At 44.8% G+C, this 26062-nt stretch overlaps 1 protein-coding gene across 1 annotated transcript in view; it reads left to right on the forward strand.

Annotated features, from left to right (window-relative positions):
* Nucleotides 1-26062, forward strand: part of ITGA11 (integrin subunit alpha 11) — a 90035-nt gene that overhangs the window by 15816 nt on the left and 48157 nt on the right. Inside the window, exons 3-6 of the mRNA XM_081888419.1 lie at nt 20650-20759; nt 22102-22193; nt 23602-23716; nt 25503-25630. Of these exons, the coding sequence (XP_081744545.1) occupies nt 20650-20759; nt 22102-22193; nt 23602-23716; nt 25503-25630 (445 nt within the window). The remainder of the gene's footprint in view (nt 1-20649; nt 20760-22101; nt 22194-23601; nt 23717-25502; nt 25631-26062) is intronic.

A 26062-nucleotide genomic window follows, 5' to 3' on the forward strand; every position in this document is an offset into this window, starting at 1 on the left:
TCTTTCTCCTCTGGTTTTTGATGCCTGAGATCTGTGCTTTCAGGGCCCACCATATTCCTGTGACTGTAATCTGCTTTAACTCTTTTTCAGTTCTGAATTTCAAATTGTTGCAATCCGCCCTGGGACTTGTTGGTGAAGGGCAGGTGATACTGCTTATACTACTACAACTACATTAGTAATGCAACCCCTGGAGGGCACCAGATTGAGGAAGGCTGATTTAGAGGGATTTAGAGAGCGGAAGAGAGGTGGCTGGTCTCTTTCTATTGTGTCTGAGCATGTATAAAAGATCTGAGCAGGGCTTTCGGGGGCAGACAGCCAAGAGTTACACATTTGGAGGAGGGGGGTTCAAATATAACCAAGGTAGTGGAAAGTCTAAAAAGAAGGAATCCAGATTCCCAAATTCCAAGGGAGGGGGTGGGAGACGTAATTTGCACTGCTCCAAAATCCAGCCAGCACATTAGATCATCTTCTCTCTTCATTGTCTTTCCAGATCGGCAATTTGAGTTCATTCCTTCCTCATTAAGTGGCCTTGGCTCTCCCCCACCCTTCAAAATAAGCCTCCTTTTTCTTTCAAAATGAGCCCAGTCACAGTCTGTTGATATTGAACCAGGTTGCATTGGACAACGCCACTTGCTTTTTCTGTTGTTTTCATGTTGTAGCTACTGAAGTGGTCTGAGACATTTTTGATAGGTGTGCTGTCCTTTGAAACTTGTGTATGGAATGCAGACCCCCACATACGTGCTGGTAACGTAAGCGGCTCCCTTGGCAAGGGTCAATGCAGGGGATTCTGACACAGGCCTGGATGGGTTGGAGTTGCCACTGGCATACAACACAGAGATAAGAAATCCAGAGTGATAATCCACTTGTATGGAGGTGGAACTTGGTGGCCCCTTATGATGTCCCTCTCTCCTTACATGGGCAGAAGAGAGAGTTGCTGATATTTTAAAAAATGGAGAAATCCAGGACTTTAGCATGGCTGTGAGCTGGCAGCAGCCTGTTGCGTCCTGCCCCTGATCATAGGAAGCTGCCTTTTACTGCATCAGACCCAGAGGTCCATCTAAACCTCGATTAACATTGTTAGCAACCCCAAAGTGCAGTAACAGGGCATTACATCATACCTTATACAAAACCAACAAACAGTAACTATTAAGAAATAGAAATGGTGACACACCAATAAAATCAAGACATCCCTATTTTCTGAGCTGGCGTGGATGGTGAATGCTGAGCATCTAAGCCTGAAGCATAGGAAATAAAATCTCATCACATAACATAAAAGCAGCCTGGATTCACCATTCCCCTGGAAACACATAGTTCATGTGTATTTTTTTCTCTGCAATAGCCAAAGTCCATAAGTTCTTAGACCACAAAGACAGATGTGGTTTTCCAAGGTTTTCCATTGCTGGGCTACTGAAATCCTAGTTGCATCTCACTCACATCCATGTCTCAAGCTCTGCAGAGTGACAAGCTTCCATGCTGTCCATCCACATATTCAGTAATGACAGTTGTGGGGAAGCCTGAACAAATGATTTAAATATTTCAGATATTTCTTTATATACTTGGGACCAGAATAATGAAACCCAAAGCCATTTCCACTGAAGATGTAAATGTAAAGGTAAAGGGACCCCTGACCATTAGGTCCAGTCTTGACAGACTCTGGGGTTGCGGCATTCATCTTGCTTTATTGGCCAACGGAGCCGGCATACAGCTTCCGGGTCATGTGGCCAGCATGACTAAGCTACGTCTGGTGAACCACTTTACGGAGGTGTGGAATGGCGGCTGTCCCTATGTGATATGATTTTTGGAGAGTGTAAAACCCACACAGAGGATGTTTGCTTTCAACCCGCTTGTGAAGTTTATCAGAGATCGCAAAGAAAGGAATATACAATAACAACAAGAAGATGAAGAAAGTAATAAAGAGACTATCCGGATAGAACTGGATAGAACTGTCTAATTAAAGCAGCAATAAAAGTGATGCTTGGACCCCCGTTCGGAGCTTGAAGTATGGGTACCCCCAACAAAATTTAAAAATTTGGCTGTATAATTTGGAACTAATGTGATTTGGAAATAATGTGATTTGATTGGCCTGTTAATAAAAATTATATATATATATTTAAAAAAGAACCAGAGCAGTGTACGGAAACACCGTTTACCTCCCAGCTGGATTGATACCTATTTATCTACTTGCACTTTGACGTGCTTTTGAATTGCTAGGTGGGCAGGAGCAGGGACTGAGCAACGGGAGCTCACCCCGTCGCAGGGATTCGAACCACCAACCTTCTGATCAGCAAGTCCTAGGCTCTGTGGTTTAACCCACAGCGCCACCCACGTTCCAACTGAAGATGTGTTCATTCATAATTCCATTTTATCCAGATTCTGTATTAATTTGAGGTATGTTCAGGTGATATAATAGCCATCTTCAGATCTCTGAAACACTGTCCCATGAAAGATGGAGACAGCTAATTTTCTGCTGCTCTGGAGGGTAGGACCCGAACCAATGGATTCAAGTTACAAGAAAGGAAATTTTGACTAAACATCAGGAAGCACTTTCTGACAGTAAGAGCCATTCAACAGTGGAACGGACTCTCTTAGAAGGTGGCGGACCTCACCTTGATTGGAGGTTTTAAAACAGGGTTGGATAGTCACCTGTCAGGGAATCTTTAGCTGTGATTCCTGCATTGCAGAGAGTTGGACTAGATCAGTGTTTCCCAAACTTTTTTGGGCAACGGCACACCTGTTTACTGAAAAAAAATCTCACGGCACACCACCATTAAAGCCCCGCCCCGTGACGTCAGCGCGCAGCGTCACGCCGGGAGGGACGCACGAAAGTGAAAGTTTTTTCCCTCCCCCTTGCCGGGGAACCTCCAAGCTTTGGGGGTGGGAGGAGGCAGCAGAGCGAGGGACTGAGGGACGGCGGCAACTGAGGCGGCGGCGGCTGTTGTGGTGGTGGCAGCGATAGCGGGCGGAGGAGGGGGCGGCGGCGGGGCTTGAGGAGCCGTCGCCGGGAGTTGCTGCTGCTGTTGTTGCTGCTGCTGCCCGGACATGCCGGCCTCCTCCTCCTCCGCTGTCTCGCGCTCCTCCCTTTTGCACGCGCTGCCCCGCCGCTTGGCACCACCACCGCGGAGCCGCCCCCGGCTCGACGCGGATCCTCGCCGCCGCCGCCTCTCACCGCCCGACTCGCCCGCCTCCCTCCCACGGCACACCAGCCAATGTCTGACGGCACAGTAGTGTGCCGCGGAACACCGGTTGGGAAACACTGGACTAGATGACTCTTGGAGTCCCTTCCAGCTCTACAATTCTATGATTCTGTGATGCCATATAAACAGAAATAAGATGGCAAATTTATTCAGACAGCTTTTTTGTCCTCATTCTTGGGGCTTCCTACTGTTGCAAGCCAGTAGTGATCGCCAAAAAATTGATGCTTTTGAATTATGGTGCTGGAGGAGACACTTGAGAGTCCCATGGACTGCAAGAAGATCAAACCTCTCCATTCTGAAGGAAAACAGCCCTGAGTGCTCACTGGAAGGACAGATCCTGAAGCTGAGACTCCAATACTTTGGCCACCTCATGAGAAGAGAAGACTCCCTGCAAAAGACCCTGATGTTGGGAAAGATGGAGGGCACAAGGAGAAGGGGACGACAGAGGACGAGATGGTTGGACAGTGTTCTCGATGCTATGAACATGAGTTTGACCAAACTGCAGGAGGCAGTGGAAGACAGGAGCACCTGGCGTGCTCTGGTCCATGGGGTCACGAAGAGTCGGACATGACTAAATGACTAAACAACAGCAACAAACTATTGCAAGGCAGAAGACCTACTGAAGATCTTTTGGGGGAAGGAGTGGGGCTGAGAAGCTGAAACTCACTCAGCCTACGATGGAAGCAGGTCTCCTACCTACCCAAGCATCCATCTGGGTTACGAAGGTGGCTCTTAGTGGATCACTGGCCCAAAACCATTGGACTGAGTTCTAAAGATCAGGCCTTCAGCTCTCATAGGGTTCATCTCATTTCCTTTCTCCCACCCCAACCTTTCTTTTCTCTGACAGTTCCATTAAACTTGGATTTCCTCTTCCCCCGGTGATCTTGCTCGCCTGCAGCTCCAGGAAAAGGAAGAGTCTGCCTGGCTTCCTCTCCTCTCCTTCAGCCTCTGCTGCACATGTGTGTTTCCAAATGCTGACGTGACCATTTTCTAATTCTGAAAGATCATCTTTTAAAAATAAAAAAGTCCAACCTAATTGCATACTTTAGCCTCGGATATTTTGCAACAGCCCATTTTTCATCCTGAAAAGAAATGGCATCTCCTCATGAGAGCAAAGCGGGCGGTGAATATGAAACTCACCCTGAACCCTGGAAGGTGAAATGAGTTTTTATGTTCCCTGATTTGATTACTGTTGCTGAAGTATGTGACAGCTGTCCAAGTCATGAGAGGCCTGTCCCCTTCCCCAAATGTGAAGGGTTTTGTTGTTGTTGTTTTTTAAGAGAAAAGGTGAATAAGAGGCAACATTTATGTATCTTTATACAGTGGTACCTCGGGTTAAGAACTTAATTCATTCCGGAGGTCTGTTCTTAACCTGAAACTGTTCTTAACCTGAGGTACCACTTTAGCTAATGGGGCCTCCCGCTGCCGCCGCATGATTTCTGTTCTCATCCTGAGGTAAAGTTCTTAACCCGAGGTATTATTTCTGGGTTAGCGGAGTCTGTAACCTGAAGCGTTTGTAACCTGAGGTACCACTGTACAGCACACAGATGAATTGTGGAACTTGTTCCTACAGGACACAGTACCCTCCAACATTTCTCAGATGAAAATAGGAATGCCCTATTCCACAACAACAACAACAGTTTTATTATTTATACCCTGCCCATCTGACTTGGTTGCCCCGGTCACTGTGGGTGGCTTCCAATAGATATAAACACATTTTTTTAAAAAAAAACCTTTCCTATACAGGGCTGTCTTCAGTATACAGTGGTACCTTGTTTTGAGTCCAGGATTAGTTCTGGAGCCCCAGACACTCGACAAAAGGGACTCTTGACAAAGCATTGCTCTGCACATGCACACGGAGTGGTTTGCGCTTCTGCACATGCGTGAGCTGCAAACCCAGAAGTAACCCATTCTGGTACTTCCAGGTTTGCTGCAGACATTCACCGAAATGGACGCTCGACGGGGCGGATGTTCACGGAGGTATTACTGTATAGTTACTTATCTCCTTGGCTTGAGGGTCACACAACTTCATACCCTCCAACATTTCTCCAATTAAAACAGGGACGTCCTGAGGAAAGACAGGGCATTCTGGGATCAAATCAGAAACCAGAACAGCTTCTGTAAATCCAGAACTGTCCCTGGGAAATAGGGACACTTGGAGGGTCTGCAGTAATGGCCACCAACTTGGTTGGCTTTAAAAGACGATGAGGCAAGTTCCTGGAGGAGAAGGCTATCAATAGTTGCTAGCCAGGATGGCTGTGCCCTTCCCCCACAGTTTGAGGCAGTAATGTCTCTGTAGTTGCTGGAAACTACAGGAAGGGAGAGGGCTCTGAGTCTTGTGCTCATGTCCTGCTTCCCACAATTTAGTTGGCCCCTGTGATAACAGGATGGATGATTAGATGGACCACTGAGCTGATCCAACAGGCTCTTCTTATGTTCTACAAAGGCAACACAGAGACTGAGGGAGCAGGAAGCTGACGGGAATGGGGACCCCCACCTTGGACTGGTTGTAAGTAAGGAGGCAGGCAGGTGGGGGCTGGTTGAGAACAGAGGGAGGCTGGTGGGGCTGTGCCCCACTCTCCTGAAAGGACAAGCCCTTGCTGCCTAGCATTCTTCAGTGTGTGCATTACATCTCTCGGTCTCTTGTCTCTCTAATCCTTAAAATGGCACAGAGCGGCTTCGTGGCTGAGCAGGAATCTCAAAGAGGCCCAATCCAGCCCGAGAGCCGCAGGGCTCCCAGGCCTGTGTTGTTGGTTACCTCACGAGCTCGGAGGAGCTGGTGGCAAACCCTCCTATACTTTGGGTAATCACAGGAGCAGACATGACGTCCTCTGTCTTACTGTAATGTGAAAAAAAGGGAAAGGGACTCTGGGGAAGCCGCATCAAATTTGCTCTGAAGATTTACAGCAATAATTGTGCTGATCTGGAAAAGGAGTTAGTCATTTCCCCAGCTTTCTTGGCTGTCAGTCCTTGGTGGTCTGGCTTGCGACTGGATGCACCAGTTTGGGGTTTGAGAGGGGGAGCAGGGGAAGGAGAAGGAGGGTAGGTAGGATAGACTATTCTTATTCTTATTGGGTTGCATCCAATGTTAGGGCTACTCAGAGTAGACCCATTGAAGTTAGTGGACACAACTAATTTCGGTGGGTCTACTCTCTACATAGGACTTAATTGGATACAGCCCTTTATTATCTTAATGTTGTTGTTATTTAATTTTGTTGTTGCAACTTTTACACACACACACAAAATAACTGTGCAAAGAGAATGAGAAAATGAACCTATAAACAAAATAAAAAAGATAGGGTTAGCTATATGAATTGCACCACTGCCCACCCCCACCCCCACCCCCCAGTCTTGGTAGATGTTCAGGAGTGCAAAAATGAGTGGCGATTTTAGCCTCATTTCTTGTTCAACACAGAATCGCATGGGTCAAGGGCTTCTTGAACTACAGATGGGGAAAGGGGCTATGTGGCCTTTAATATATACTGTATATATCCCTCCATGTGGAAGAATCTGTGTTGCACATCAGAGACGGTTTACAGGGGGGGAGCAGGCTGTATTAGCCTTTTGCATCAAAAGGAGCAAAGAGTCTTATGACACTTTAACAACTAGCAAATTAATAATAATGATGATTTTATTTTAATTTTTTTCTAAATTGATTTTAATGCTGTAACCCACCCAGGGACCTTAGGGTGGAAGGCTGATAATAATAATAATTTATAACAATTATTTAATTAATGAAGAATGAATGAATGAACTGCAGCATTAGGTTTCATGAAACACCGGCCACTTCATCATGCATTCAGCATAATCCAGAGTTGCAGGGTCCCACATGGATGGGAGGGGGAGTTGTTAAAAAAAAAGTGAGGTAAGAGAAAAATGAAATGCAGGAAAGCTCAGAGACTGATGTTTCCATACTTTAACAGCAGCCATTCCCAAGGCTATTAAAGGGACAGAATAGGATCCCGCTTTTCAAAAGGATATGAAAACCTTTGTGAATCACCCTGCTGCCCTCCCAGCCCAGTTCAGCTCAGGACTTAATATTCTACATAGGAAGGAACTCTAGAAATAACAAAGCATTGCCAGAACTGAACTGTTGTTCCTGAATTTGTTTCAAATTGCGGGAGCCAAAGAGATTTTCGACAGAATGCTCTCGCACATATTTTTCCCCACTCTGGAAATTCTGGATCGCCAAAGAAATTGGTTTTGTCTCCTGCTTGGATTGTGGTTTATTGTCATTTCAGTGCTCACTGCAAACTACAGGTCCCATTGTATTCTGTCATGAAAGCAAAGGAGGATTCATTGGCTTCCATAGGCCTTCCTTCTGTAGTAAACACAACTGATATTTCCCATCGCATATGGACTTAATCATAGAATTATAGAATTGTAGCATTGAGGGGTACCTCCAAGGGTCATCTAGTCCAACCCCTGCAAAGCAGGAATCTTGGCTAGATCACACACGACAGATCTCTGCTATTTTTATTAAAAAAATTGATTTTATCAAAAACATATGGACACACTAAGACAGGGCTCGGCAAGGTTTTACCTGCCTGGGCTGGTAAAGTCCCGCAGAGATCTCTCCATTGGTCAGATTGCGTGTGTGATTTCCAGTGTCTGGGCATGCGCAGGCGCAATTTCCGGCATCTGGGAATGCACACATGCGATTTCCGGCACTGCGGAAGTGAGTCTATGTGCCATGCCAGTTTAGCACAGCGCATGGGGACTCGCCAAGCAGGTGGCTCAGTTTGGGGGGGCTCATGGGCCGGTTAAATTGCCCCCATGGGTCGCTTGCGGCCCATGGGCCACAGGTTGACAACCCCTGCACTAAGACATAACCATACAAACAATAACAACTATACATGGAGCATATTCAGTATATATAAAAAAAATACAGAGATGCAGTTACATGTAGTTAAGTTTTTAAGATGAGTCTCTATAGCCCAGCCACATTGAGGAGTGAATGATGGGAGGAGTATGACTCTCCCTCTTTATATATTCAAAATATGGAGGCCTCTGTTTAAAAACCTCCAATGAAGGAGAGTCCACCACCTTCTGAAATTGTCCATTCCACTATAGTTCACTCCACTACTAAACAGTCAACTTCACATTGATACCAGGAAAAGTCCTAGAACAGATTTAATTAAACTGTTGGTCTATGAGCACTTAGAAAAAGAAGATGTGGTTATTAAGACCCAGCATGGGTTTCCCAAAAGCAAGTCAGGCCAGACAAGTCTCATTTCTTTATTGGTTTAGAGTTACAAGTTTGGTGGATCAGGGGAATGCTGTAAATGTAGAGTATCTTGATTTCAGTGAGGCTTTGGACAAAGTCGCCCATGATATTCTTGCGGGAAGCTCGTAAAAAGTGGGATATACAAGATAACTGTTAGGTAGATTTGGAGCTTCTTGAGTGACCAAACCCAGAGTGTGCTCACTAATGGTTCCTCATTATCCTGGGGGGAAAATGACAAGTGGGGTGCCGCAGGGTTCTGTCCTGTGCTTGCTGTTGTTCTAAACCTTTATAAATGGCTTGGACAAAAGAATTGAGGGAATGCTCATCAAATTTGCACTAGACACAAAATTGAGAGGGGTAACTAATGCCACAGAAGACAAAATCAGGATTCAATCTGACCAAGGCAGAAGATAGTGGTAATATGACTTTCCTTGATCTGGACACTATACTTCTTTTGATGTAGCATAGAAATGCATTAGCTGGTGTGTTTTGTTTTGTTTTGTTTTGCTGCTGCATCGCACTATTGATTCATCAACCATTCTATGCAGTATTTTTGGTTCTGAAACACTGATATCATAATGCAACTCATGATTGCCTCCAATGGGTGTTTTTTGTTGGGTTTAGCAAAGCAGCCCTTATCAATATATCACAACCCCAATGTAGCTGGCACATGGGGCTCTTTAACTGTAGCAGCATTCCCCCAACTCTCAGCTCTCCAGATGTTTTGAACTACAACTCCCATCAACCTCTGCCAGCCTGTCTTGAAGAACCCATTTTATAGATCAGCTCCCACCCTCTCAAAGCAGTATGGAGAGATGATTCAAAGAAGCTTCCATATGCCAAGCAGTGAATTAAGAGATGCACTCCTCAGAAGATGCTATGTAATTAGAATTATCCCTTCCAAGCCCAAAGCCACAGTCACTGAGAACATCTGTTTAGATTACAGTTGTGTCAGATTTGGATGAGAGGGCTTGATTTAAAACAGGAAGAAAACACTCATTATGACTTGGGAAAAGAAAGTAAAGTCACCTCATTGCTTGTTAAAGATTAAAGAGAATATTTTTGTGGGGATTATCCCATTGGGGAAACATTTTTTTTTTTAACCTAAGGAAAGGTATGAGCTGCTAGAAGGCAACCAGCTGGAGCCACTTGGTAGAGTATCTGCTTTTCAATCAGACAGTCCCAGGTTCAATGCCCAATTTCATCAAGTAGGGGCCAGAAATGTCCCCTGTCAGAAACCTCAAAGAGCTGCTGCCAGTCAGTGTAGACAATACTGAACTAGATGGACCCAACGGTCTGAATCGGTATAAGGCAGTTTCCTGTGTTCCTGAGTTGCCAACAAAATGAGAAGAAAGGTCTTCCGGGAAATGGCATTGTATTTTGCACATCCTCTGCGGAAATACCTGTTGCATTCTAGTTGTAAACAATTCAGTTAAAAAAAGAGATGCTTAAACAGAGGTGAGGAGACCTTTGACCCTTCAGATGTTGCTAGACTACAACTCCCATCATCCCTGCCCATGCTGCCTGCAGGGGCTGATGGGAGTTGGAGCCTGCAACATACGGAGACCCACAAGTTATCAAACCCTGCTACAGTCTACCAGCTGGAGGGCCACAGATTCTTAGAGCATGGAGTTGTAGTAACCAGGTGATACCAGCCCTTTTTGCCCTGGATGGGGCAGAAGGTGGTGCTGGAGGAGACTCTTGAGATTCCCATGGACTCCAAGAAGATCAAACCTCTCCATTCTTAAAGAAATCAGCCCTGAGTGCTCACTGGAAGGACAGATCCTGAAGCTGAGGCTCCAGTACTTTGGCCACCTCATGAGAAGAGAAGACTCCCTGGAAAAGACCCTGATGTTGGGAAAGATTGAGGGCACAAGGAGAAGGGGACGACAGAGGACGAGATGGTTGGACAGTGTTCTTGAAGCTACCAGCATGAGTTTGACCAAACTGTGGGAGGCAGTGGAAGACAGGAGTGCCTGGCGTGCTCTGGTCCATGGGGTCACAAAGAGTCGGACACGACTAAACAATTGCAAATTACTGTTTTTTAAAAACCCTCTTGAAAATTCATCAGCACTGTACTGCAAAATTCTCCAAATGCAATTCTCTCTAAAATATGCTTTTTTGTATGGCATTTTCAGCAATATATGCACTTTTGTGCACCTTTTACCATGCTGTATGTATTTTGGTACACATTAATTGGCTGGAGAACTATACTGCAAAATGTAGAGAAGCGCAAATTTCAAAGGACGGCTGTGTTTCAGTTTGCGTCCTGCATCAGAAAGTGTGAATTAGGTTGATTTGCATTTACATGTGAACTGAATCATATTTCTTCCCCATCCCTAATATGCTTGCCTGCACCTGCTCATTCTTTCTTAGAAATGAAATGCTGGTTTTCCCCATTCTGAAATGGAAATAGCTGGGTCCTCATCCACCAATCCTGGCTTCTTTTCCCTATCGATATGAGCCTAGACATTGCCAGGGCCTGAACAAGGGAAGGCTAATTCATTTTCCACATGGCCTCAGTCTGGTTTCACAGGTGTTAGTTAGCACAGCTCAGATGTTGTTTGCTGACTCTGTGGTCATGGGGCGGCCTGCATAGCAACTCTTCCAAGCTTGTTTTCTCACAAGGCCTGTGGCTCTTTTCATCTTGCAAAACCCCAAAACCTCTTTCCCAAACCACAAACAGTTCCTTCACTAATAAGGCTGTAAAAAGTGGCAGGGAAGACCATCTTTCTGCGCCCACCGACTTGGGAGCAATTGAAATCAGTAGGGCTCGATTCCAAGTAAACAGGCATAAGCTTGGGCTCAATGCTCAGAGAGGGCCTGAGCTTGGAACTGGAGTGAAAAAACCCTAAACATTGGAAAAGCAAACTACTTTGAGCTTGTAAGGGAAGGGAAAGTGGGAATTAAAAACGAAAGGTGGTTACAAAGGAGAACCACAATTATGACCTGTATGGTACATAGAATCATAGAATTGTAGAGTTGGAAGGGACCAGGGGGTCACATTTTGCATCTTTAGTTGCAATTCCTACATTGCAGAGGGTGGACTAGATGACTCCTTGGGTTCCTTCCAACTCTTGAATTCTGTGATTCATTTTCTGTACACTAAAAAAAAAGAATCACCTGAGACAGGCAATAGGATGACTACATGCTCCACTGCAATTGCGGGAGAGACAGCTGTAAGGGCTATTTCTAAAATTCATCATATGTTTAAGAAAGCCACTTCCGACCCTAGGGAGGAGGTGGGGTTGTGGGCTTCCCGCCCACAACACCTGCACGGAGGCTGGCTCACAGCCCTGCGCGTACAGGGGGAATCCTCTGCCGCATCATCCCCTGGCCAGCGTATCGGCTGGCTCAGTGGGCGCGGCTTGCCGCATTTAATGCAAGCGTGGCAGAGGAGCTTCCTCTTTGCCACCGATCAGCTGGGGAATCTCCCACCCACCCTCCCTTTAGGGTTTATCTTTGACCTTGTTATGGACACTTTGGTTGGTTGCCGTTAAGGGACCTGGTAGGAATTTTTCCACTTGGCAAATTGGCACTGGCCATTTGGTTTTTTCGTCTACCTCGTAGCAAATCGTCACAACTTCCACGGTTTGGTGGTGAGGCATTGGTCAGGGTATTGTTATGTAGTTGGGGGGGGAGGAATGCCATCACCACCCCTGGTTGTGAAGGGTAGTCCGGTAAAGGACTCCGGGGGCGTGGCCCCATCCGAAGCCTATGGAGACCAGGGCCCAAGGCACGCCCCTGAGCGGTGACCCGGGGGAGTGCCTAGTTGATGTGCATCAGCAGGGCTCCCCCTGCTGGTGTTAACCCTTCCCGGCCTCTCAAGCAGACAGCCTGAAGCCGGATAGTCGATTAGGACCAATGCCTGGGCCAATACTGCTCAGCACCTGTAACCAATAAAGTTGTGGCCAATTTTTCACCCATTAACCTTAATTATGGTGTCTTGTGTCTTTATTTCTTCTGGTGGGAGGTGGGAACTCGCCACGCAAACAGTCTCATTTGATATATTATCCTGCAAGGAAACCTTTGCATAAGAATGTTTTATAGGAGCACCTGCATCCCAGTACTGATCTGAACACAGCAGGCACCTGTGGAAATGCAGGTTCAAGACCCCAGATCACAATGCTGTCTATTTTATTTTAGGGGAAAGCTGGCTGAGCCGGGGGGTTGGAGCAGGGGGTGGAATTGACTGAAAGTGATAAGCCCCTAATGTCCTTTTTCAAATCCAGCCTATAAACGTAATATAACACCCTGCCCTGGAATTTTTTTTGCAACGCCCATTGGAAGAATTCCAATTTTTGCTCAAGTCTTGTGGATTTTTAGAGGCCCATTCCAAGAGAGCAGCCATGTTGTTCCATATTACTGAAGAAGGAGGTATTGTACCAGAATCCCACACCCACACACCAGTGCACTTAATACTTACAATATTATTTAATGTGTGTGTATATATATGTGCGTGCATGCGTGCGTGCGTGCATCTGTCTATCTATCTATCTGTCTATCTATATCTATCTATCTATCTATCTATCTATCTATCTATCTATCTATCTATCATCTATCTATCTATCATTTATCATCTATCATCTATCTATCTATCTATCTATCTATCTATCTATCTATCTATCTATCTATCTATCATCTATCTCTCTATCTATCATCTATCTATATCCCATCTTTCTCCCAAGCTCGGATTCAGTTGCAGCTTCCAACACTTCCATTACAAAACACAGATTTTAAAAAATCAAACTATTTTTTTAAAAATAGTTAAAATACATCAGTTAAGCACATGATACCCCAGTATATGCAATTTTGTACACATTGCTTGGCTGGAGAACTGCGTCGCAAAATTCGGAGAAGCTGCGAATTTCCAAGAACCATGTGAAATCAATAGCAGAGTGAAGATAACATATTGCTTCAGATAGTGTGAATTGAGTAAGTTCACCTTTAAATGGAAACTCAATCGAATTCAGGGGTGGTTGGGTGCTGGCAACCCCTTCCTTTCCAACCAAACCCATTGAAACCCTCCTTGCAACCCACTCCCTTTCTCAGCTCTCATTTGCCGCCCAGCCCCATCTTGAATAAATTAGTGGCTCCAGAGCTGCTGCCGGAGATTAACTGTTCCATTGATTGCAAAGAACGAGCTGATCTTCTGTTGTTTCATGTCTGCTTTTCCAAAAATACCCGTTTCTTTTTTCTCTCCCTGGTGTCTTTCACATTAATCATACATATTTTTTGGGAAATGCAATATACGTGTGTATTTTAAACATGTGTAACTGTATAGCTCTTTCCCCCATCGGTTTATTATTTCAGTGAGCAGCTGATTAGATGTAGAATTGAAATGCCAATGAAATTCAGGAGCTCTTTGCATTTTGGCTGCTGTTATTGTTCACTTCTGCCCGTGGCTCCAGGAACCAGGCCTGTCTTCTTTTGTAGACAAAGGAATATTTAGGAATAAGTGACAGTTGCAAGACGGAGCAGACATCAGTGAAATTTGCCCTGGAGAGCATAGAGACCTTGTCCTCAGCCAGACACAGTTCTTCAGCCTTTGACACATTGACACCATGTATTTAAAGTGCTTTGCTATCACTTTAAATACCTGCAGTTTGTTAAGGGTGCAAATAGTTGTTAAAGTAAAGGTAAAGGGGCCCCTGACCATTAGGTCCTGTCGTGTCCGACTCTGGAGTTGCGACGCTCATCTCGCTTTATTGGCCGAGGGAGCCGGCGTACAGCTTCTGGGTCATGTGGCCAGCATGTCTAAGCCGCTTCTGGCGAACCAGAGCAGAGCATGGAAACACCGTTTACCTTCCTACCAGAGCAGTACCTATTTATCTACTTGCACTTTGACGTGCTTTCGAATTGCTAGGTGGGTAGGAGCAGGGATCAAGCAACAGGAGCTCACCCCGTTGCCGGGATTCAAACCACCGACCTTCTGATCTGTAAGTCCTAGGCTCCGTGGTTTAGACCACAGCACCACCCGCGTGGTCCTTATTCGCCTCGCAGAGCTACATTTCCTAGAGTTCCCTACAGGCCTTCCCTGAGCGTAGATGCTGAAAATAGGTCCCTCTGGCTTCAAAGTCCAAAGAGCCAAAATAAGAGCCAGAGTTTTCATTCTCTGTCCATTCATTGCATGCTACACAGCGACTGGAAAAAATAACCAGACCCATCACAGCTGGTTTGGTTTTACGCTAGATATTTAAGACAAAAAAGGGGGGAAACTACATTAATTCTGCAAGGGGGAAAAAGGCTTTAAAACAGCCATGCTTTGATGCCTTTACAACAAAAGAATCTGGTTTTGTATATCATCACTCTGAGGTGTCTAATTAGCAAGTGGGGTTTTGCAAATGAAAAGCTTTGCCACAAGCAAGATTTGCTTGGAGGGTCTAGCAACCAGCTAGTAATTCACACCTCAAGCACAGCACAGGTTTCCTTCAAGGAATTCAGCCTATTCTCTGGCACTCAGATGCTCCTAAGTAGCCAACTGCATCAGCCAGGTGAGTTGATGACTATCTAGGTCAGGGCAATCCAACTTTTCATACCAAGTGGGCCGCAAAAGTACTTCAGCACAGAACCCACAGGCCACACGCTGCCTTGTCACATGGGGTGGGGGAATGAGCCCACAATTTGGTGTCCCACCCACCTCTTTCCCAAAGCTGGGAAACTGCTAACTAGGCTTTGCGAAGGAGGAAGGGGGACTCTAGGACCCTGCCAGAGCCTTCATGCCTCCTTCCCAAAGCCCAACACCTCACTTATCTGGCTCTGGGAAGGCAGTGAGAGCGCAGTGGGGGGGCACTGAATGTTGCCAAAGGCCACCAAAAGAGGTCTTAGCCCTCAGGCCACTCACTGGACCACCCTCACCTAGGTCCTGCAGTTGATCCAGAATGTTTTCCCCCTGTAACTTGTCATTTCTTTCTATAGTTTTAATCGATGCTTTTTAATATTTCATATTAAGACCACTTGATAAGGTTTGCCTGAAAAGAAGTACATAAATATCTCAAATAGACTACTTTTTTTGTTCATGGTGAAGACATACATTCACAATTAATGCTTTTGTTCATGGTGAATACTAAATAATGCATACGTTCACAATTAATAACATCATTAATTGTTCCACTTTTGGTAAGTTGGCTTGTTGTTTTTAAGTATTTTTCATTTCATGTTTCTAGACCCTAAGAGTGTGGAAAGTAGGATTAGCGAGAGCACTTCTGACCAGGAGACAGTATCTCCTGGCCCTTGTGTGTTGTGATTTTTCTGCCTTACATGGATTTGATTGACGGTGACATTTTATTGGACATTTTATGGTTTTAATATGCCACTGGCGGGCAAAAGAGCGGCATATCAATATTGTGCTGATGATTATGGTTTCTAGGCGTTATCAGAAGCAGTAAGATATGCTATTTAATGAAGTTGCTGTTGGCATCTGCCTGTCTCGAGAGACAATGAAGTACACCTCTGGGGATGAAGTCAAACCGCTGCATGAATGAAGTAATTAAATAAACATTGATTGTTTAAATATTATTACTTTTCCCTTTGCTGTGTAAGTGTGGGGAGCTGCTGTGCTCTTCCTCCACAGTCAGAGGCAATAATGCTTCTGTAACTAGTCGCTGTGGGTTAAACCACAGGACTTAGGACTTGCCGATCAGAAGGTCGGTGGTTCGAATCCCCACGACGGGGTGAGCTCCCATTGCTCAGTCCCTGCTCCTGCCAACCAAGCAGGTCGAAAGCACATCAAAGTGCAAGTAGATAAATAGGTACCGCTCCGGCGGGAAGGTAAATGGCGTTTCTGTGCGCTGCTCTGGTTCGCCAGAAGTGGCGTAGTCATGCTGGCCACATGACCCGGAAGCTGTACGCCAGCTGTCCCTCGGCCAATAAAGCAAGATGAGTGCCGCAACCCCAGAGTTGGTCACCTTTACCTTTACCTAGTTCCTGGAGACTACAGGAGAGGAGAGGGCTCTTGTGCTCGAATCCTGCTTGCAGGTTTCCCTTAGGCATCTAGTTGGCCACTGTGAGAACAGGATGCTGGACAAGATGCCCATTGGCCTGATCCAGTAGGCTTTATTTATGTTCTCTGACCTAGCATGAATTAGGGAATCCATAGCAGGGGGTGAACTCTGGCCCAGAAGAAAGCTGCATTGTGAGGCCCACTGATGATAACGAAAGGAAACTTGGCACAAGTCTCTTAAAATAGTGATAATCCAACAGCCACCTTTGCAGAGTCTTCTCCTCTCCTGCAGGGCCCTTCATTTCAAGAGGGAATGGATTGGATATCCAACAACATTCTGTGGTTGCCTCTAGAATTTTAATAATGCTGCCTAAGCAAGCCTAAACTTCTCCCACCCAATTCCAGAGGCATCGCAATTCCAAAGCTATATAAAGCATTAAAAAATGAGTCATTCAAGCTTAGAGCTATGGAGGAAACCAAAACCTATAACAGTCATGACAATGAAGGAGGCAAAGTCCTAAAATGAAAGGAAGCCACATAATTTTTTTTTGTCTTTCTTGGACAATGACACATTGCTTTCCATTGGGGTTGAACTTTAAGTTTTTAAAGAGCGGTGGTGATTGAGCCTCATGGAAACTTAGCGTCCATGGAAATATTCCCCCAGTTACTTTGAAGGTGGAGATGGGGATTAGCTGCTGCAGATGTCAGAGCCTTGACAACTGCATTTGAGGAGTTCTCCACGAGGTGCGTCAACACGGTTTGTTGAAAACTTTATCTCCTCTCCTCCTTCACTAGCTGGCTGGACATCCTATTTGCAATTCAAAAATAAGATGCTCGGTTCAGTTGCTACCTTTGCAGCCTGGTGGTGATGTTGGGATTGGGTTGAAAACAAGTGCATTTTGATTTTTCTTCTGAGTAAAAAGTAATCCATAATGCCAAGGCCTGTGGGGAATCTTTCCCGGAGGTTTGTCCTTCATCAGGACTGCATGACATTATCATCATCATCATTGGGGCAGGCTCAGTCTCAGAGATGAAACTTAGAAACAGTCCATCTATCAGTCCCTTACCTGCCACTCTCTTCTTGAAGCAGAGACCTGGACATTTCCAAAGGAAAGAGCTGCAGAAAAGCTGCCTAGCTTGCACATAGCTAGATCCAGAGGAACAGCTGGCAGTGGTCCCTCATGGATTCCAGATGTGGCACATCACTCCATACAGAGGGATATTTGACATCCCTGATTGATTCCCTGCAACAACACTAAGTAGAAGAAACATTCCTTGGTAGGGCTTTTGCATGAATGATAGATGTATTCCGGTATTAGAGCCAGCCCTACCATTAGACAAAGTGAGGCAGCTGCCTAAGGCAAAAGATACTGAATGGAAGAGAGTTGTAGGGCCAAACTGTGTGTGCCCTCACTGCCCTAAGTTAGCCTGTTGCCTTTAAGTGTGGTGGAGGATATCATAGAATCATAGGGTTGTAGATAACAGCAGCAGCAGCAGCAGCAGCAGCGATTGTAGAGCTGCCAGGAGCTCCAATGGTCAATCTCCTGCAATGCAGGAACCACAGCTAAAGAATCCCTGACAGATGGCCATGCAACCTCATCTTAAATACCTGCAATGGCCCACCTTCTGAGGTCATCTGTTCCACTGTGAAACAGCTCATTAGTTCTTCCTAATGTTAAGTATACCTGAAGGAGCGTCTCTACCCCAATCGTTCAGCTCAAACATTGAGGTCCAGCTCCGAGGGCCTTCTGGTGGTTCCCTCACTGCGAGAAGTGAGGTTACAGGGAACCAGGCAGAGGGCCTTCTCGGTAGTGGCACCTGCCCTGTGGAACGCCCTCCCATCAGATGTCAAGGAAATAAACAACTGACTTTTAGAAGACATCTGAAGACAGCCCTGTTTAGGAAAACTTTTAATGTTTGATGTTTTATTGTGTTTTAAATATTCTGTTTTGAGAGCCGCCCAGAGTGGACTGAGAAACCCAACTAGATGGGCGGGGTATAAATAATAAATTATTATTATTATTATTATTATTATTATTATTATTATTATTATTATTAAGTCAGAATATATTTTCTTGTCATTTGAATCCACTGATTTGGGTCCTGCCCTCCAGAGCAGCAGGAAAAAAGCTTGTTCCATATCTTGTCCTTTGTCTCAGGCAGCAAAATGTCTTATTCATTTATTGAAATTATTAGTCACCTTTCACCTAACAGGTCTCACACTAAAGAACAAATATATAAAAATACATTACAGAAAAGACAAGAAATCATATGAACATATGACATATTAGAAAAAGCTGTGTGCCCCCCATATTAGAAAAATATTAGAAAAAGCAATGAGCCTTGCTCCTCTCCTGTCTCTACCAGGGGACCAGCCTTGGGCCAGCGCTCTCCAGTAGCATACAATGATGTGCTCTAGCAGCATCAAAAGCAGGTCATGAGCAACAGAAGGCAGCACACTCCATGGGAAGCATTCAGCCAAAGAAGGCCTGCCCAGCTTCTACAAGTCTACCCAACCCCGACACGGTACCAATGGGTGGTACCTCATGTTTTTCTGGGTAGGGTGGAAATGCTTGACTGGATTCCAACCCCTGGTTCAGATCCCCCATCAAAGATAAGGGGGACCTTCCATCTAATCCACCATGTCATATATAAAGACCAACTATTGTTTCCCAGAAATTACACTGACTGATGTTGCTTCCTGCTCTGCATTGAAACTCTTTTTTAATCAGCTGATATATTTAGTCCCCAGACTCTCAACTCCTGCCAGATTTCGATCCGGGTGATTTGAAAAAGATCTCCATTCCAAACAGGAATTAGTCATTGTTTAGATTTCTTTATGATTCCCGGCTGTTGTGGGGTTCTGCTGGAGTTGAATGAACTCTGTCCTTAAATATTAAATGTGGTTGGGGGCAGGGAATGAATCTCCTCTCTTCTCTCATCCAAAAGTGACTGCAAGCATCCTCTACACTACAGCATGATGTGGTCTAGCAAGGCAATAGACAGTGTCCAAATATTGGAAGGTTTGGGGAGGCTGTTTGTTTCTTAAAGGGAACTGCCCACTTAACTGGACGGAAGGCTCAGTGCAAGGATGGGGAACCGGATGAACTTGGACTCTTGACTCTCATCAACCCAAGCCAGCATGGCCAATAGTGATGATGGGCATTGGAGTCCATCAACAGCTGGATTGCCACAGGTTCCCAGCACTGGCTTAGTGCATGGGCCCTATCCAGAGGTGCATACACAGCACACTTGAGATATTTATTATCTGTCCTCTACCAAACCCCGACAACGTATTTTCAGTTCACCTTGGTTAAAAATTTAAACCTTTTTTTGAGGGTGGGGACTAACGTGGCCTGTGGCCTGCAAGTTAGCCACTCCTGGTTATATCCAATTCTAGTTCTAATACGAGAATACCCATTGGAATCAATGGACACAACTACAATTATAGAATTGCAGAGTTGGAAGGGAACCTAGATAAGTGTTATCTAGTCTAACCCCCTGCAATGCAGGAATCTCAGCTGTCTAAATTAGGCCCATTGATTTCAATGGATTTTCCCTGAGTTGGCCACAATGCATTGCTATTTGGTGCAATACTTTCATGTGTTTAATGTATCTGGATTACCAGTGTTTTATGGATAGTTCCCCCCCCCTTTATGATTTTATTGTCTAAATTATGCCAATGTGAAGACTGAATGAATGAATGAATGAATGGTGTAATATTTGGGGGGTTGGAGCAGACTGCAAGGAAACAGTGGCAATTGTAAGCAATTCCTATGCATGCACTCAATTCGGAGGCTTTCTATGCTTGTTGATTTTTATTATTATTGTAACATATTTTTAAATATGCTACAACTGACCATGAAGGACCAACAAAGGCAATACAATAATGCAATGCTGCTTCTTTTTATCAGTTACAATTATATGGTTGTAGATTGTCTTTGTGTTTGACGTTCCAAAACGTCAGAAAAATACTCCATCGTTGTCAGGGGCTCAGGAGCAGAGGCACGGGAGAGGGAGGAAATGGAGAGCGAGGGGGAGGAATCGGCTGGCGTTGGTCCTCTGTGAGCTGGGACCTAGAGGCAGCTCTGACAATTGTTCTATACATTTTTTTATAGTTGATCTTTATAAATTATTGTATATTTCAATAAGGTAGCTATATTCTGTATTTTGTTAGACCATTCAGTGATAAGGCTTTTCAGTGTTTGTGGTCAAAAGTGTGATGTTCAGAAATGGCCAATAAAAGACCTCCTCCTACCCCTCCCTCAATTTTTTTTCCTCCCCAGGCTGGTGGTCGGAGCCCCTTATGAGACCAGTGGGCAACAGAAGACTGGAGATGTGTACAAGTGTTCGGTGAATGGTGAAACCAACAGCACCTGTTCCAAGCTCAATCTAGGTAAACCCATGGGATAAAATCTACCACCTTGAGCATCTTTTCTGTATGTGCTCCACTGAAATTGCTAAGGGTCACTCAAATGCACATGTATCTTCAAATCCATAGCTACCAGTGACTTCTCTGAGTTGTGCATAGGTAAGAAAGATTGCCACTAGATCAGTTCTATTTTGTCTTTAAACAAAATAGCCCTGGAACATTTTTCAGTGGGAAGTGAAACCAGCAGGCCTCTATGAAATGCCAATCTTGTTGGTTAAAATGAAAAATGAAAAATAGATATGGTAAAATAATAAAAAATATTATTCCCTGGATGCCTCTATCCAGGTTTGGGGCAAGTATTGTTTGGTGAGAGAGCCCTAGGAGAGAATTAAAATAACAAAACATGCTGCTGCAAAGCATAGAAATATAGGCTGTTAGACCTTTAAAATACCCCCTTCTAAGTTGTTCCTAAAATTCCACACTTCCTTTAGCATAGAAAGAGACCACATGTTTGGTAAGCTTAAAATTGTTTACTTATAAACTCTTCAAATGTCAGATTCATGTGCTTTTCCATACAACAGCAACAAAACACAGGCAGTATAACTTCCAAAAATGGTAAATTTTTCTAAATAATTTGCATAGAAACACAGAGATGGCTTGCTTTAGTCCCACAGTCTTAGCTTGGAGCATCCAGTTTAGACCTCCTTACTGGCAGAGTTCACATGGAGGAATATGAGAGAACAGAGAGCTTGGCAACCCTTCCTCCTAAGAGGAGGGGAAGTGACCTAGCTAAGCCTGGCAGGACAGCTTACTCTATTGTCTTAACCCCTTCATGCATTAATTAGAGTTAAGCATGCTGGTAAGGCATGTAGGTGACCTAAGAGCATGGTGGCAACCAGCTCTGAATGTTCCTTTTCAGTTTCAGGCTGATGCTGCTTTAGACTGATGCTACCAGTTAACCAAGTTCTCAAGTTCAAAAGGGGAGAGTAAGTGAAGGGAGCTGCCTTCGACCAAGTCAGACTATTGATCAATCTAGCTCAGTATTGTCTACACTAACTAGCAGCCATTATCCAAGGTTTCAGGCAAGAAACCTTTCACAGCCCTACCTGAAGATGTCAGGATTTGAACCTCGTACCTTCTGCATGCAAAGCAGATGCTCTGCCACTGAGCTATGGCTCTTCCTGTAAGTGCACATTGTTTTCAGTTTTATACATGGTCTGATTGCTGCCCCTCTTCCTGAAAAACCAAGCATTAAAACTGCTAGAGGAAAATGCACAGAGTTTGCACAAACACTTTCTGAAGCTCCCTGTTCTACAGCTGTTCCTCCTTTCCACTACATGCCTAACTCTGGCATTCTTTTCCCAAGGAAGAGTAACTCTTTCCAATGTGTCGGAGCGCAAGGATAATATGCGTCTGGGTCTCAGCTTGACCACAAACCCCAAAGACAACAGCTTTTTGGTAAGGAATGATTTGCATGTAGGCTTACAGATGTTCTCTGAGTTGCTGCCGTCTTCTGTCGTGACAAGCCTAAGACTCATTTTTAACCCCAACCTGCAACACAGGACCAAGTTTAAAATAAAAATAAAAAGCTACATAGTTCCATCTTTCTCATCCTCATTCCACCTTCCACCTTCTCTTAAAATAACACATTTAGAGTGGAAGTTAACATGGTGATGGCAATGTGACACACACACCCCTTTAAATTTGTCTGTGCCCTATCTTTATATGATACCTGACTTCCCCCTGGACAGTTAAGTGCAGTTGAATTCAACCATGGGGTGCTGTGCTCAAGCCAATGATCTACAGCAGAAGTGACTAGTCCCTTTATTTTATTTTATTTTGGGTTTGAGGGTTGCATTCAGTCTTGGGGAACCTTATGGGGGCTGCTTGCCTACGATGGGTTCAGGCAGCACAGATTCTTGTACAGACACACAGAGCCCGCCCACCCCCACTCTTCAGAGAATCAGTCCAATGACTGGGGGAATAGGAATGAGGAAGAAATCCAATTCAGTTTGCATTTAAAGGCAAGTTTACCTAATTCACACTTTCTGGAATATATGTAAACTGAAACATTAGCAGCCCTTCAAAAATTCATGCTTCTTTGCAATCCAGTTCTCCAGCCAAGTAAAGTGTGCACAAATGCATATCCTAGGGTACTGTTTGCAGAACAACTCATCTGTTAGACATACAGAAAATGTATATATTAGGGGAAATCGCTTTGCAAAATGTGTGTATATTAGGAGAAATTCGCACTAAAATGCAGGTGACTTTTCAGGAGGATTTTAACAAAAGAAAACCCCCAACTGATGTGAATGTAGATTGGAATATACACACACACACACAGTGGTACCTCAGGTTACATACACTTCAGGTTACATACGCTTCAGGTTACACACTCCGCTAACCCAGAAATAGTGCTTCAGGTTAAGAACTTTGCTTCAGGGTGAGAACAGAAATCGGCGGTGCGGCGGCAGCAGGAGGCCCTATTAGCTAAAGTAGTGCTTCAGGTTAAGAACAGTTTCAGGTTAAGAACGGACCTCTGGAACGAATTAAGTACTTAACCCGAGGTACCACTGTATACACACACGCACGCACGCACCCTACAGAGAAAGTGATATTGGCAGATCCATCCATCTCTACTGAGAAGACCATCCCAATTTAGGCACTGTGCTGGAAGGAGAGATTTAAACTTCACAAGAATTCTAGCCTGTATCACTTTGACTCCCTTTTTTAGCCTTCTGGGCCTGGCTAAAACATCTAAAAGAGACTCCTGGCATGTCCCGTGTCCTGAAGAATTTATCCCAGCAACAACCGACAGTAGCAGTTCTAAAACCTTCCTCCCTGTTTTGTTCCCTCCTTCACACAGGCTTGCAGCCCTCTCTGGTCTCATGAGTGCGGAAGTTCTTACTACACCACAGGAATGTGCTCCAGGGTGAACTCCAACTTCAGATTCTCCAAGACTGTGGCTCCAGCGCTCCAGAGTATGAGAATGCGCCTGCTATATAGACCTTTCTCCCTCTCTCTCTCTCTCCCTCCCTCCCTCCCTCTCTCTCTCTCTCTCTCTCTCTCTCTCTCTCTCTCTCTCTCTCTGCACCACTTTGAGGGAGGGGGGCTAGGAACCTCTGCTTGAATGGAAGCAGGACAGCAAAGGGAATTTTGTGGGCCGGCAACAGTAAAAATTGCAGCAGCGAAGCATAGGCACCTTTTCCTTCCAGACCCAAAAGAAAGAGAAAAGGACATGTTTTGGATATCTATGACTTTACATTACAGGGTGAAAACAATGTAGTTTTTTGATAAAAAGAAAAGTTCCTACAGAAGACTATTGGTGTTGGGTCCACTTCTCAGTATGCTATAAGTTAGGAAGTTACTCTAGCTTCAACTTTCTTTTACTGCTTCTCAAGCAGTGCTCCCCCTACGGCCCCTTTATGGGATCAGGTATATTGCAGAGGCCCAACCCAATGCCCTGGTGAGTTGTATGTGATGTTGCCCCTTCCAGAAACTGGTGGAATCCAGGTGTTCCTATGCCATGCCAGAGGAGCACACAGCCTTACTGTAACAATAGCTGTTTCTATATAAAGCCGTTAACAATCTGAGACCGGTTTACCTGTGAGAATGCCTTGCCCCATATATGCCCACTTAACTGCTTTGATTGGCAAAACTGGCACTATTACAGGTCCCAGATCATCCCTGTTCTACATTTGTAAGAACTCGATCTTTCAGTGTGGCAACAACTACGCTTTGGAACTCCCTGCCTATTGATATCAGGCAAGTGCCTTCACTAGACTCTTTTCGGTGCCTGCTAAAAACATTTTTGTTTAGACAAGCCTACCCGGATGGGACACGGGTGGCACTGTGGGTTAAACCACAGAGCCTAGGACTTGCCTATCAGAAGGTCAGCAGTTCGAATCCCCGTGACAGGGTGAGCTCCCGTTGCTCGGTCCCTGCTCCTGCCAACCTAGCAGTTCGAAAGCACGTCAAAGTGCAAGTAGATAAATAGGTACCACTCCGGCGGGAAGGTAAACAGTGTTTCCATGCGCTGCTCTGGTTCATCAGAAGCGGCTTAGTCATGCTGGCCACATGACCCAGAAGCTGTACACCAGCTCCCTCTGCCAATAAAGCGAGATGAGCGCCATAACCCCAGAGTCAGTCACGACTGGACCTAATGGTCAGGGGTCCCTTTACCTTTACTGTTACCTTTACCCAGATGTTAAGAAGGTTGGTGCGAGTTTTAATCTGTAGTTAGGCAGTTGTTATTTTAACTTTTCAGAAGTCTTAATTTATTGTTGTTATTTTTTCTTGTTGATATTTTTCTTTTATTTTGTATACTGCTTTAAAGGTGTATGTTTTTTTAAAAAAAGAATCAAGCAGTGAATACATTTTATAAAATAACTAAATAAGCATCACTATAATTTCTGCAGCTCCCTCCTAATAATCCTGCGAACTGTACTTTGCTGAGCTGCTGAGGCTTTTTTATCCTTCGCCTCCACGCAGAACTGCAGTTCCCAGAGTTTCTTGAAGAGTATAAAACCAATTAAACATGTAATATAGATTTATATATATACCCTTAGGGAACCTCAATAAAGAAGAAACACAGCAGAACCCAGGAGATAAGATTTCAGAACAGGAAAGGAGAAAGATTGGCCTAAGATTCAGGACTTTCTTGCTCCAAAGGAGACAAAGAATATATATATATATATTGGCAAGCCTTTATCCGCTTCCTGAAAGTAGCCAAGATCTCTTAATGATCTCCTGCCTGTTCTATCGCAGGATGCCAGACATACATGGATATAATTATCGTCCTGGACGGTTCCAACAGCATCTACCCCTGGGTGGAAGTACAGAATTTCCTGATCAGCATCTTGGAGAAATTTTACATTGGACCAGGCCAAATACAGGTGAGAAAACACATGTGAGGAATTTCTCTCATATCAGCACATCCTCATCTTATGTTTTATAGCTTTTTCCAAGCTGGCGTGCTAGGAACCGTCACCCTTGCCAGCGCACCGTGCTTTTCTTCAAGAATCAGTTGAATATTGTTTGCATTTGAAAGAGACGCTACCCAGGACGAAGCAAATGCATTGCTTCATAGAATCGTGAGGTTGGAAGGGAACCCCAACAGTCATCTAGTCCAGCCCCCTACAGCACATAGTTAAACTATGGAACTCCCTCCCACAGGAGGCACTGATGGCCACCAATTTGGGTGGCTTCAAAAGAGGATTGGACAGATCCATGGAGGAGAAAGCTATTGATGGCTACAAGCCAGGATGGCTATGCTTCTGAATACAGTGGCACCTCGGGTTACATACGCTTCAGGTTACATACGCTTC

Source organism: Podarcis melisellensis (assembly GCF_964234715.1).
Source record: "Podarcis melisellensis genome assembly, chromosome: 14".
Taxonomy (NCBI): domain Eukaryota; kingdom Metazoa; phylum Chordata; class Lepidosauria; order Squamata; family Lacertidae; genus Podarcis; species Podarcis melisellensis.